Source organism: Schistocerca cancellata, chromosome 8 (assembly GCF_023864275.1).
Source record: "Schistocerca cancellata isolate TAMUIC-IGC-003103 chromosome 8, iqSchCanc2.1, whole genome shotgun sequence".
Taxonomy (NCBI): domain Eukaryota; kingdom Metazoa; phylum Arthropoda; class Insecta; order Orthoptera; family Acrididae; genus Schistocerca; species Schistocerca cancellata.
Window position 1 is genome coordinate 413,752,400 of NC_064633.1, and position 13,659 is coordinate 413,766,058.

At 42.9% G+C, this 13,659-nt stretch overlaps 1 protein-coding gene across 3 annotated transcripts in view; it reads left to right on the forward strand.

Annotated features, from left to right (window-relative positions):
• LOC126095302 (germ cell nuclear acidic protein-like) overlaps nt 1-13,659 on the forward strand; it is a 111,689-nt gene that overhangs the window by 45,667 nt on the left and 52,363 nt on the right. For all 3 annotated transcript variants that reach the window (XM_049910093.1, XM_049910094.1, XM_049910095.1), the window contains one exon: nt 9,238-9,406. In XM_049910093.1, the coding sequence (XP_049766050.1) occupies nt 9,238-9,406 (169 nt within the window). The remainder of the gene's footprint in view (nt 1-9,237; nt 9,407-13,659) is intronic.

The following is a 13,659-nucleotide window of genomic DNA, read 5'->3' on the forward strand; positions in this document are numbered from 1 at the left end:
TTAGCTGGTCTCCACATGTGTCATATTTGGCCGCCCGTTGTACCCGTTCTTTAAATATCCTCCGTGTTCTCAGTGGTATGTCGTGGGGAGCGGATCGAACCGTCCTACTTCGTCTATATCAGTCGATCGTCCGCTCCAAGCTGGATTATGGGAGCTTCGTATACTCCTCTGCACGGCCATCCATCTTACGCCGCCTCAACTCCATACAACATCGGGGTTTACGACTTGCGATCGGAGCATTTTATACCAGTCCCGTAGAGAGTCTTCATGCTGACGCTGGCGAATTGCCACTCACCTACCGGCGCGATATACTGCTTTGTCGGTATGCCTGTCGGCTACTGTCAATGCCCGACCATCCGTCTTATCGTTCCTTTTTTGACGACTCTCTTGACCTTCAATACGGGTTGTATGTCTCTGCCTTGCTACCCCCTGGAGTTCGCTTTCGTCGCCTCCTTCAACACCTTAATTTTTCACTCCCTGCAACCTTTCGAGTGGGCGAGAGCCGCACGCCACCTTGGCTCCAGGCTCAGGTCCGCGTTCACCTCGACCTCAGCTCGCTCCCAAAAGAGGTCACCCCCGGTTCGGTCTACCACTCCCGTTTTTTGGAACTTCGTTCGAAGTTCATCAACATGACTTTCATTTATACAGATGGCTCTAAGACCAATGACGGGGTCGGGTGTTCCTTTATTGTCGGGACACAAAGTTTCCAATACCGGCTCCATGGCCATTGTTCGGTCTTCACAGCTGAGCTCTTTGCCCTCTACCAGGCTGTTCTTTACATCTGCCGCCACCGACATTCTGCTTATGTCATATGCTCAGATTCCCTGAGCGCCATCCAGAGCCTCAGTGATCCGTACCCGGTTCACCCTTTCGTACACCGGATCCAACGCTCTCTCCAGCAGCTGGTGGACGTCGGTACGCCGGTTAGCTTTATGTGGGTTCCTGGCCATGTCGGTATCCCTGGGAACGAAGCTGCAGATGCCGCGGCCAAGGCTGCGGTCCTCCAGCCTCGGACAGCTTCTTGTTGTGTCCCTTCGTCCGATTTTAGCGGGGTCATTTGTCGGCGCGTCGTGTCGCTGTGGCATGCCGATTGGGCTGCACTTACCGACAACAAGCTTCGGGCCTTAAAACCTCTTCCCGTGGCTTGGACGTCCTCCTCACGCCCTTCTCGGCGGGAGGAGGTCTTTTTAGCAAGGTTAAGAATTGGACACTGCCGGTTCAGCCATCGCCATCTGCTGACGGCTGCGCCGGCGCCGTTCTGCCCATGTGGGCACTTGCTGACGGTTAGGCACATTTTAATGTCCTGTCCAGATCTTACCACACTGCGCCTCGATCTTAACCTGCCTAATACTTTCGGTGCCATTTTAGCGGATGACCCACGAGCAGCTGCTCGTGTTCTTTGTTTTATCAATTTGACAAACCTCGCTAAGGACATTTGATGATGTTTTTTAATCCTCTGCCTGTCCGTCTGTCTTTTATTGTGTTTTCCCTTTTAGTTGTTGTTGTCAACTTGTGCCTCGCGGTGCATTCTTAGAGTAGTCAGGGCGCTAATGACCATTGAAGTTGTGCGCCCTAAAACCACAAAAAAATAAAAAAAAAAAATAAACATGCCTTGGTGCACGACCAGCACATCTTGGCGCAGTGTTACACCGTCTGGGTTATCTGGATACTTCCTACTAACACCAACCTATCCGAGCTCCGGAGATTGGAACTTGCTCTTCAATATATCCTCTCTTCCCGTTATTCACCAGGCCTCAATCTCCGCTAATTTCAAGTTGCCGCCACTCATACCTCACCTGTCATTCAACAACATCTTTGCCTCTGCACTTCTGCCTCGACTGACATATCTCTGCCCAAACACTTTGTCTTTAAATATGTCTGTATGTGTGTGGATGGATATTTGTGTGTGTGCGAGTGTATACCCGTCCTTTTTTCCCCCTAAGGTAAGTCTTTCCGATCCCGGGACTGGAATGACTCCTTACCCTCTCCCTTAAAACCCACATGCTTTCGTCTTTCCCTCTCCTTCCCTCTTTCCTGATGAGGCAACAGTTTGTTGCGAAAGCTTGAATTTTGTGTGTGTGTTTGTGTTCGTTTGTGTGTCTGTCGACCTGCCAGCACTTTCATTTGGTAAGTCACATCATCTTTGTTTTTAGGTATATTTTTCCTTCGTGGAATGTTTCCTTCTATTATAACCATGTTTTTATAGTTAGTTTTAACACCTTTCATGGCAACAGTTCTGTTACTCAGCACATCGAATGTCAGAGGAGTTGCATGAATATTCACTATTTGGCTTAGTTCCACACTGGTTTTCTTTCGATGTTGAATAATAAAGTGATGAAAAGATAAGATTTTCTTTTCATCCCCTTGTGGCATTTTGTGAGATATTTTGGTTGTTGGTTCGCATGCTAAATCTATTATGCTTCTTAAATCTGTAGCACCAACCAACACTACCCGTAAAGTCTGTTAAGTTCCACTCTAGTGCTACCTTATGAGCATGTATTTGAGTCATTTTTGTATTAATTCTAGTGTCATTTTGAGAGTGTCCTTTAATACATTTGAATACGTCCTCTTGCATTCAGTCCTCTATTTGCACATGTAGTCTTCCTAATTTTTTTTCAGCTCTTTACTAACCTGCAAATCATGAACTGTTGTGATGGCAGGGTAGGAGGGAGACAGTATTAGCAAGCTTGTGAATCCCTGGAACTTAATGTTTGTCACATTGGTGCACTGCTGCTGCTACCAGTTGAATCCAGTATTGCCAGATATAGGTAGGTTTCCCACAGCATGGAATATGACCATTTTTAAGGCTGATAGGAATTTTAAATCAAACATTGGACATTTTTATATTACTTTCAAGTATAAGATGCACCTGAATTTTGGAGGCAATTTTTCAAAGAAAAAGTGTCTTACAGTCCGTAAAATGTGGTAGTTTATAGTATCCATTACAATTTAAAATTGTTATTATGTGACTGAGCTCTTCTTGCAGATGGTTCTGCTCTCAAATGGTTAAAATTGTGTGTGAATGTTTTCATTATTATGCTGCATTGAGATAGACGCTGACAGTTGAATGCCAGAAGGTACACAATCATATCAATAGTATCCAACCGTTATGTATTGTGGAATTGAGTACTAAATGTCATGAGAGGCATACCCATCAGTATAAAACAAGGTGGGAAGTATAGTGTTGTAGATAGAGCAGTAACAGCAGAATGGGTGGATCAGGAAAGCACAGTGACTTTGAATGTAAACCAGTCACTGGATGTCACCTGAGTAACAAATCCATCAGAGATATTTCAGTCCTATTAAAGCTGCCCAAGTGAGCTGTTGGTGATGAGTGTTGATGTGGAGTGGAAACGTGGAGGAATAGCTACATCTAAATAAAGACCATGGAGACCTCATGTACTATGGACAGGGACTGTCAAGCATTGTGGAGGATGGCTGTAAGAAAGAGCATGAAATCTGAAGAAGGAATCGCTTGTGAGTTCCAAAATGTTAACAGCAGTCCAGCTAGCACCGTGACTGTGTGTAGGGAGTTGAATAGAAAGGGGTACAATGATCGAGCTGTTCCTCAGGAAAATGCCTTGGAGATGAGGCAGTGTTCTGTGGACAAGAACAGTCCTAAAATAGACTGGGCTGTTCAAAGTCCCAACCAAAGCCCAATGGAACACCTTTGAGATGAGTTAGAACATTGACTTTCCTCCAGACCCTACCCCCTCTGGTTTCAAGTCTATAGGAAGAATGGGCTACCATTCCTCCACAGACATTGACACCTCATTTAAGTGTCCGTAACATAGTTGAAGCCCATCATTGCTATTAATGAACAGGCAAATAACTCTTCTTGCACAAACAACTAATCATAGATACATTTTCAGTATTCGAAGAGGACATAATGCTGCTTTGGAACACCATATCTCGATTTAAACAATGGAAAATCCAGGATAGTGTGTGAAAATGTTGTGAAAAAGATAGTTGCTGCTCACCATAAAGGGAAATGCTGAGTAGCAGTCACATGTAGGCACAACAAAAAGACTGTCAGGAAGTAAGCTTTCGGCCAACAAGGCCTTCATGATGCTGTAGTATCATTGTTGAGTGATTGTAGAAGGATACAGGATGGTGTGGACACAATATCTATTTGGTGTGATGAATGGCAGTTTACTCTAAATATAGAAAAATGTGTGTTAAAGCAGATGAGTAGGAAAAACAATCATCAAATGTTGGAATACAGTGTTAGTGATGTGCTGTTTGGTACAGTAAAGTGTGCTGGATATGTAGGTGTGAGGCTGTAAGCAAAATGAAATGGAACAAGCTCATAAGTGGGAATAGGGAAGGTGAATGGTAGACTTCAGTTTATTGGGAGAATTTTAGGAAAGTGTAGCTCATTTATAATAGACGGTATAGAGAACACTGGTACAACTCATTTTTCAGTATTGCTGGAGTTTTTGATACGTAAATAAATTGTTATAACTAAAAACAAAGATTATGTAACTTACCAAACGAAAGTGCTGGCATGTTGATGGACACACAAACATACACACACAATTCAAGCTTTCGTAACCAACGGTTGCTTAATCAGGAAAGAGGGAAGGAGAGGAAAAGACGAAAGGATGTGTGTTTTAAGGGAGAGGGTAAGGAGTCATTCCAATCCCAGGAGCGGAAAGACTTACCTTAGGGGGAAAAAAAGGACAGGTATACACTCACGCACGCGCGCGTGTGCGCGCACACACACACACACACACACACACACACACACACACACACACACACATCCATCCGCATGTACACAGACACAAGCAGACATTTGTAAAGGCAAAGAGTTCGGGCAGAGATGTCAGTCGAGGCAGAAGTACAGAGGCAAAGATGTTGTTGAATGACAGGTGAGGTAAGAGCGGCAGCAACTTGAAATTAGCGGAGGTTGAGGCCTGGTGGGTAACGGGAAGAGAGGATATACTGAAGGGCAAGTTCCCATCTCCGGAGTTCTGATAGGTTGGTGTTAGTGGGAAATATCAAGATAACCCGGATGGTGTAACACTGTGCCAAGATGTGCTGGCCGTGCACCAAGGCATGTTTAGCCACAGGGTGATCCTCATTACCAACAAACACTGTCTGCCTGTGTCCATTCATGCGAATGGACAGTTTGTTGCTGGTCATTCCCACATAGAAAGCTTCACAGTGTGGGCAGGTCAGTTGGTAAATCACGTGGGTGCTTTCACACATGGCTCTGCCTTTGATCGTGTACACCTTCCGGGTTACAGGACTAGAGTAGGTGGTGGTGGGAGGGTGCATGGGACAGTTTTTACACCGGGGGCGGTTACAAGGGTAGGATCCAGAGGGTAGGGAAGGTGGTTTGGGGATTTCATAGGGATGAACCAAGAGGTTACGAATGTTAGGTGGGCGGCAGAAAGGCACTCTTGGTGGAGTGGGGAGGATTTCATGAAGGATGGATCTCATTTCAGAGCAGGACATCCTTTCGTCTTTCCCTCTCCTTCCCTCTTTGCTGATGAAGCAACCGTTGGTTGCGAAAGCTTGAATTTTGTGTGTATGTTTGTGTTTGTTTGTGTGTTTATCAACATGCCAGCGCTTTCGTTTGGTAAGTTACATCATCTTTGTTTTTAGTTATAATTTTCCCACATGGAATGTTTCCCTCTAGTATATTCATATCATAAAAAATTTGTTTGTTTCATATATTGGTTTATTTCCATTGTCTTTGGTACTTACTACTTATCTTTCGTATGATGTGCAGCAAAACAGTTTCTAAGATGTAACGCAACTCCACAAGACTTGCACATTAAGTTTATTGTTCTCCTTTTTTTGTTTTTGGAACATACATGGCAGTTCCTTTGTTTTTGTTTATTCGTTTCGGAAATAAGTATTAGCTGGTGTTGCTTCATGTGACCGGACAGTCTGTCAACCAGATCATCATGAGACATACGCAGTGTGGTGGCAACCCCCAAGTTTTGCTCAGAAGCAGGTACATGGTCTTTTATCCACAAATCGGACACTTTCTATAAAAAATTGTGAAACCTGAGACTCTTGTTGTCTGTATGGAATTATTACCATGTACGGAACACATTAAATAATGCGCAATTAAAGAGGTACATGCAAACTTTTATATATATATATATATATATATATATATATATATATATATATATATATATATATATATATATATATATATATATATGATATGAATATAATAGAGGGAAACATTCCACGTGGGAAAAATATATTTAAAAAGAAAGATGATGAGACTTACCAAACAAAAGCGCTGGCAGGTCGATAGACACACAAACATACACACACAATCTAGCTTTCGCAACCAACGGTTGCCTCGTCAGGAAAGAGGGAAGGAGAAGGAAAGACAAAAGGATATGGGTTTTAAGGGAGAGGGTAAGGAGTCATTCCAATCCCGGGAGCGGAAAGACTTACCTTAAGGGGAAAAAAGGACAGGTATACACTCGCGCACACACACACATATCCATCCATACATACAAGACACAAGCAGACATTTGTAAAGGCAAAGAGTTTGAGCAGAGATGTCAGTCGGGATGGAAGTACAGAGGCAAAGATGATGTTGAAAGACAGGTGAGGTATGAGCGGCGGCAGATTGAAATTAGGAATTAGCGGAGATTGAGGCCTGGCGGATAGCGAGAAGAGAGGATATGCTGAAGGGCAAGTTCCCATCTCCGGAGTTCTGACAGGTTGGTGTTAGTGGGAAGTATCCAGATAACCCGGACGGTGTAACACTGTGCCAAGATGTGCTGGCCGTGCACCAAGGCATGTTTAGCCACAGGGTGATCCTCATTACCAACAAACACTGTCTGCCTGTGACCATTCATGCGAATGGACAGTTTGTTGCTGGTCATTCCCACATAGAACGCTTCACAGTGTAGGCAGGTCAGTTGGTAAATCACGTGGGTGCTTTCACACGTGGCTCTGCCTTTGATCGTGTACACCTTCCGGGTTACAGGACTGGAATAGGTGGTGGTGGGAGGGTGCATGGGACAGGTTTTACACCTATTCCAGTCCTGTAACCCGGAAGGTGTACACGATCAAAGGCAGAGCCACGTGTGAAAGCACCCACGTGATTTACCAACTGACCTGCCTACACTGTGAAGCGTTCTATGTGGGAATGACCAGCAACAAACTGTCCATTCGCATGAATGGTCACAGGCAGACAGTGTTTGTTGGTAATGAGGATCACCCTGTGGCTAAACATGCCTTGGTGCACGGCCAGCACATCTTGGCACAGTGTTACACCGTCCGGGTTATCTGGATACTTCCCACTAACACCAACCTGTCAGAACTCCGGAGATGGGAACTTGCCCTTCAGCATATCCTCTCTTCTCGCTATCCGCCAGGCCTCAATCTCCGCTAATTCCTAATTTCAATCTGCCGCCGCTCATACCTCACCTGTCTTTCAACATCATCTTTGCCTCTGTACTTCCATCCCGACTGACATCTCTGCTCAAACTCTTTGCCTTTACAAATGTCTGCTTGTGTCTTGTATGTATGGATGGATATGTGTGTGTGTGCGAGTGTATACCTGTCCTTTTTTCCCCTTAAGGTAAGTCTTTCCGCTCCCGGGATTGGAATGACTCCTTACCCTCTCCCTTAAAACCCATATCCTTTTGTCTTTCCTTCTCCTTCCCTCTTTCCTGACGAGGCAACCGTTGGTTGCGAAAGCTAGATTTTGTGTGTATGTTTGTGTTTGTTTGTGTGTCTATCGACCTGCCAGCGCTTTTGTTTGGTAAGTCTCATCATCTTTCTTTTTAAATATATATATATATTCATGTATTTGTTGTAGTCTAATACACTTTCAGGTTTTTGTATTGTGTAATTGGTTTTTCTACATTTTCTTTGAATGTCAGTCAAAGTGGCATTATGTCTTGTAGAGCATTGACTTTTGCGTGCTTTAATTTTTCCTGAAATCCTATGTTTTGCCGTATCATTCCACAAACTTGAATTTTCTTTTCAAGTAACTTCTCTGCAAGTTCTACATTGTTATAATAATTATTCATGTAGAGGTCATGCCACTTTCCATAAGAAGGTGTCAATAGTTCCATCACTGTTTTCGCTAAAGGCTGTCCAGCACCGCTATATATCTTGAATGAGGAAATGTATCCCGTACTCGAATCACGCAGCATCCGAATGAGTGTCATATTTCGTAATTTTTGAAGGATTGTAAACTTTAAAATTTAACGGTCCATGCCACAGTATCATTCCTTCATCAACTGAGATGTTTTTACTTGGATTAAAGGTTTCTTTAAACTTTTTGGAAAAATAATCAATTACGAATTGCACTTTGAAAAGCCGGTCGGCGTTATCCGAGTTATTGTTGTTGTCGGAAAAATGTAAAAATGGTGATATTTGTCTGAGTCCGTTGGAGGAGATCATTTTGCGAAATATCGGTGTGTCTATCATCAGATTCGTTGACCAATAATCATCAATCCTTGCTTTTTTACAATTCCCATAATAATAGCAAGCCCAAGCCATTTTTTAAGTTCGGGTCCCGTAACGTCAACAAATTTGGCATTTTTTAAGTCCAGTTGCCTTCTATTGCAATTTTGACAATATTGCTAATACATTCAAATACATTGTTCTCAATATACAATTCTAAGATATCCTCGGCACTCTGTGTATCTGTGGGAAATATGTTTGGTTTGGGAGATCCTTCAAATTTATTGTTGGTCCTCAGTAAATCAAAGTCTGACCACTGTGAATTGTCGTCTTCTTCTGATTCATCCGAATCAGTTGGCAACCATAGCATTCGCCGAATTCTTCTTGGACATATTTCACTATCTTCCAACGATTCTGCTTCACTTTAATTTTTTTTATATTAAGTGTCTTCTCCCCATGTGGCAAAGTCGTCCGAAACGTCAGACAAGATGTCCGCACATTCATCGTAAATAATCATATCGTCTTTTTCGTCTGCCATGATGAAAGGGCACGTACTTGTTGACATGTGTAACTTATTGTTACCGAGACAAAAGACCATCAGAACGCAAAAGATACTAAAGTACTGTCACCGAACGGCATAATGTTAATCTTCAATCCTGGAAACTAGATAAACACATAATTGATGAAGTTAGTATTCTAGGTCTAGCAAGTTATTATTAATATACACTGTGCAAGATCAGTTCTTCAAACATATATCTAGGTAGTTATTTTAATCGAGTAGCTTCTGATTTACAAGTGACAAAGAACCATTCTAATAAATACTTTTTCCTCATACAGTTATAAAGAGCATCAAGAAGAAAAATAAACTCCTTCAGCAGAAACTGGATACACCAGACAGTCTGAGAAATTTCTTAACAGATGGAAGTGCAGAGAACAGCCCAGCATTTTATTTGTCACTTACAAATAAATTGCAGACAGAGGAGAAGAAGAAAATTGTTGCAGAAAGGTAAACCTTTGTGAATTTCTGTAACCATAGTTCTTACCACATTGCTTGACTTATTGTCATTTGTTGTTTTATTTCATACAGTATTTTCCATTATTATAGGATTTATCAAACAAATAAAGATAAAAGGTTTGTAATGAAATAACAAGGGTGTTCTATTAATGGTGTGCTTCAGAGTGTTCTGTTGAGTTGGTTTCCATTTTATACACACTAATACAAATCTAGAATGAGATTTTCACTCTGCAGCGGAGTGTGCGCTGATATGAAACTTCCTGGCAGATTAAAACTGTGTGTCCGACCGAGACTCGAACTCGGGACCTTTGCCTTTCGCGGGCAAGTGCTCTACCATCTGAGCTACCGAAGCACGACTCACGCCCGGTCCTCACAGCTTTACTTCTGCCAGTATCTCGTCTCCTACCTTCCAAACTTTACAGAAGCTCTCCTGCGAACCTTGCAGAACTAGCACTCCTGAAAGAAAGGATATTGCGGAGACATGGCTTAGCCACAGCCTGGGGGATGTTTCCAGAATGAGATTTTCACTCTGCAGCGGAGTGTGCGCTGATATGAAACTTCCTGGCAGATTAAAACTGTGTGCCCAACCGAGACTCGAACTCGGGACCTTTGCCTTTCGCGGGCAAGTGCTCTACCATCTGAGCTACCGAAGCACGACTCACGCCCGGTCCTCACAGCTTTACTTCTGCCAGTATCTCGTCTCCTACCTTCCAAACTTTACAGAAGCTCTCCTGCGAACCTTGCAGAACTAGCACTCCTGAAAGAAAGGATATTGCGGAGACATGGCTTAGCCACAGCCTGGGGGATGTTTCCAGAATGAGATTTTCACTCTGCAGCGGAGTGTGCGCTGATATGAAACTTGGAAGGTAGGAGACGAGATACTGGCAGAAGTAAAGCTGTGAGGACCGGGCGTGAGTCGTGCTTCGGTAGCTCAGATGGTAGAGCACTTGCCCGCGAAAGGCAAAGGTCCCGAGTTCGAGTCTCGGTCGGGCACACAGTTTTAATCTGCCAGGAAGTTTCATATCAGCGCACACTCCGCTGCAGAGTGAAAATCTCATTCTGGAAACATCCCCCAGGCTGTGGCTAAGCCATGTCTCCGCAATATCCTTTCTTTCAGGAGTGCTAGTTCTGCAAGGTTCGCAGGAGAGCTTCTGTAAAGTTTGGAAGGTAGGAGACGAGATACTGGCAGAAGTAAAGCTGTGAGGACCGGGCGTGAGTCGTGCTTCGGTAGCTCAGATGGTAGAGCACTTGCCCGCGAAAGGCAAAGGTCGAGAGTTCGAGTCTCGGTCGGGCACGCAGTTTTAATCTGCCAGGAAGTTTTAATACAAATCTAATTTTTTTCTAATGATGCACAGTTGACTGTGCTCAACTATCACTTTCTAAAAGTGATATGAAATGAAGCGTTGCTGTGAATAAACCAAAAATTACATGCGATAAACACCCTTTCTAGTCATTGGTAAGATACTGTGTACGTGTCTCACAGCTGGCAATTACAGTTGTTAGCCATGGTGTAGTATTCTCCCAATTCAGCATCTTGTCCTATTTTTAACAGATGTGAATTGTCATTATTTGTGTGCAGTTTTGTTGGGAATGCAGGGGGACTGTGTAAGTTATGTCCAGTGAGAAAGATTTTCAATAATAGTTATAAAATATTTATTACATATGAAGAAATACTCAACTTAAATTGATGCTGCTGCTTCTTCATTGTGAAATGCCTAGTACAATTGGACATTCGAAATTATTACACTATTACTTTCATGTGTGTGGCACTGTTTTCTAGCTTAACACTCAATAATGGCTTAAAAAGCTGAAACTAGTTTTGGAGTGAAGTAGTAGTCTAAACAAATACAGCCTAAGTGGAAAAAAACCCTCATTCATTAAATAAATTTATGCTTGTGGTGCTCGCTATGAAGAATTTGCAGCATGCCCATGACATACCAAGAGGCATATGCTCACCTTCCATTTTATGGCCAGAAGATGAGAGAAGAGTATATGTCTTCTGAAAAATCATAAACTATGTTTAAATTAATGCAACAACAAAAACAAAGAAAATTTATTGTTTTGATATGCCAGTGGGACTCGGGGCAAGTAAGGCTAGCAACCTGCTTCCCTGATACTTTAAATATGATGCTGGCAACAATTAGAGCAAAATGCCTCAGACCTTTGGAGGTGACGGAGTCCCACCTCTAACTGACAAACCAGGTACTCCTAAGATACGACTTGGCAAACAAATGGTAATGCGATGGGGAGCTATTAATATCAATGGGGGCTACTCTGGGAAGAAGGTAGAGCTGGCAGAGGCTGCAAGTAAGATGGGGCTGGATGTTTTAGCTGTTAGTGACATTCGGGTAAGGGGTGAGAAAGAAGAGGAAGTGGGAGAATACAAGGTCTACCTGTCAGGAGTCAAAGCAGGAATAGCACAATGGGGTGTAGGGCTTTACATCAGGAAAGTAATGGAACCCAGCGTAGTTGCAATAAGGTATGTAAACGAACGACTGATGTGGATAGATTTGACAGTGTCTAGCAAGAAAATTAGGATTGTCAGTATATTCGCATTGTGAAGGGACAGATCAAGATAAGATGGATAGTTTTTATGACGCACTCAGTGATGTAGTTGTTAGAGTAAAGGACAAGGACAGTGTTCTGCTCATGGGTGATTTTAACGCCAGGATTGGAAATCGAACAGAAGGGTATGAAAAGGTTATGGGTAAATTTGGAGAGGATATGGAGGCCAACAGGAACGGGAAACAACTCTTGGATTTCTGTGCCAGTATGGGCTTAGTAATCACAAACTCCTTTTTTAAACATAAGAACATTCACCGGTATACTTGGGAAGGCAGGGGAACCAGATCTGTCATTGACTATATAATAACAGATCAGGAATTCAGGAAGGCTGTGAGGGACACACGTGTATTCAGGGGATTCTTTGATGACACTGATCATTATTTAATCTGCAGTGAAATTGGGATTGTGAGGCCAAAAGTGCAGGAGGTCAGGTCCATATGTAGGAGGATAAGAGTGGAGAAACTTCAGGATAAGGAAATCAGGCGCAAGCACATAACAGCGATCTCAGAAAGGTACCAGTTAGTTGAATGTAGTCAATTACAGTCATTGGAAAAGGAATGGACAAGGTACAGGGACACAGTACTAGAAGTGGCTAAAGAATGTCTTGGAACAGTAGTGTGTAAAAGTAGGAAGAAGCAAACAGCTTGGTGGAATGATACAGTCAAGGCAGCCTGTAAAAGGAAAAAGAAGGCGTATCAAAAATGGCTACATACCAGAACCCAGGTAGACAGAGAAAGTTATGTTGCAGAAAGAAACAAAGCCAAACAGATAATTGCAGCATCCAAGAAGAAATCGTGGGAAGACTTTGGAAACAGGTTGGAGACTATGGGTCAAGCTGCTGGAAAACCATTCTGGAGTGTAATTAGCAGTCTTCGAAAGGGAGGTAAGAAGGAAATGACAAGTATTTTGGACAGGTCAGGAAAACTGCTGGTGAATCCTGTGGATGCCTTGGGCAGATGGAGGGAATATTTTGAAGAGTTGCTCAATGTAGGTGAAAATGCGATCAGTAATGTTTCAGATGTCGAGGTAGAATGGGATAGGAATGATGATGGAAATAGGATCACATTTGAGGAAGTGGAAAAAATGGTCAATAGATTGCAGTGCAATAAAGCGGCTGGGGTGGATGAAATTAAGTCGGAACTCATCAAATACAGTGGAATGTCAGGTCTTAAATGGCTACACTGGATAATTGAAATGGCCTGGGAGTTGGGACAGGTTCCATCAGACTGGACAAAAGCAGTAATCACACCAATCTTTAAACATGGAAACAGAAAAGATTGTAACAACTACAGAGGTATCTCTTTAATCAGCGTTGTGGGTAAAATCTTCTCAGGTATTGTTGAAAGGAAAGTGCGAGTATTAGTTGAGGACCAGTTGGATGAAAATCAGTGTGGATTTAGGCCTCTTAGAGGTTGTCAGGACCAGATCTTTAGCTTACGGCAAATAATGGAGAAGTGTTATGAGTGGAACAGGGAATTGTATCTATGCTTTACAGATCTAGAAAAGGCATATGACCGGGTTCCTAGGAGGAAGTTATTGTCTGTTCTACAAGATTATGGAATAGGAGGCAAACTTTTGCAAGCAATTAAATGTCTTTACACGGATAGTCGGGCAGCAGTTAGAGTTGACGGTAAATTGAGTTCATGGTTCAGAGTAGTTTCAGGGGTAAGACAAGGCTG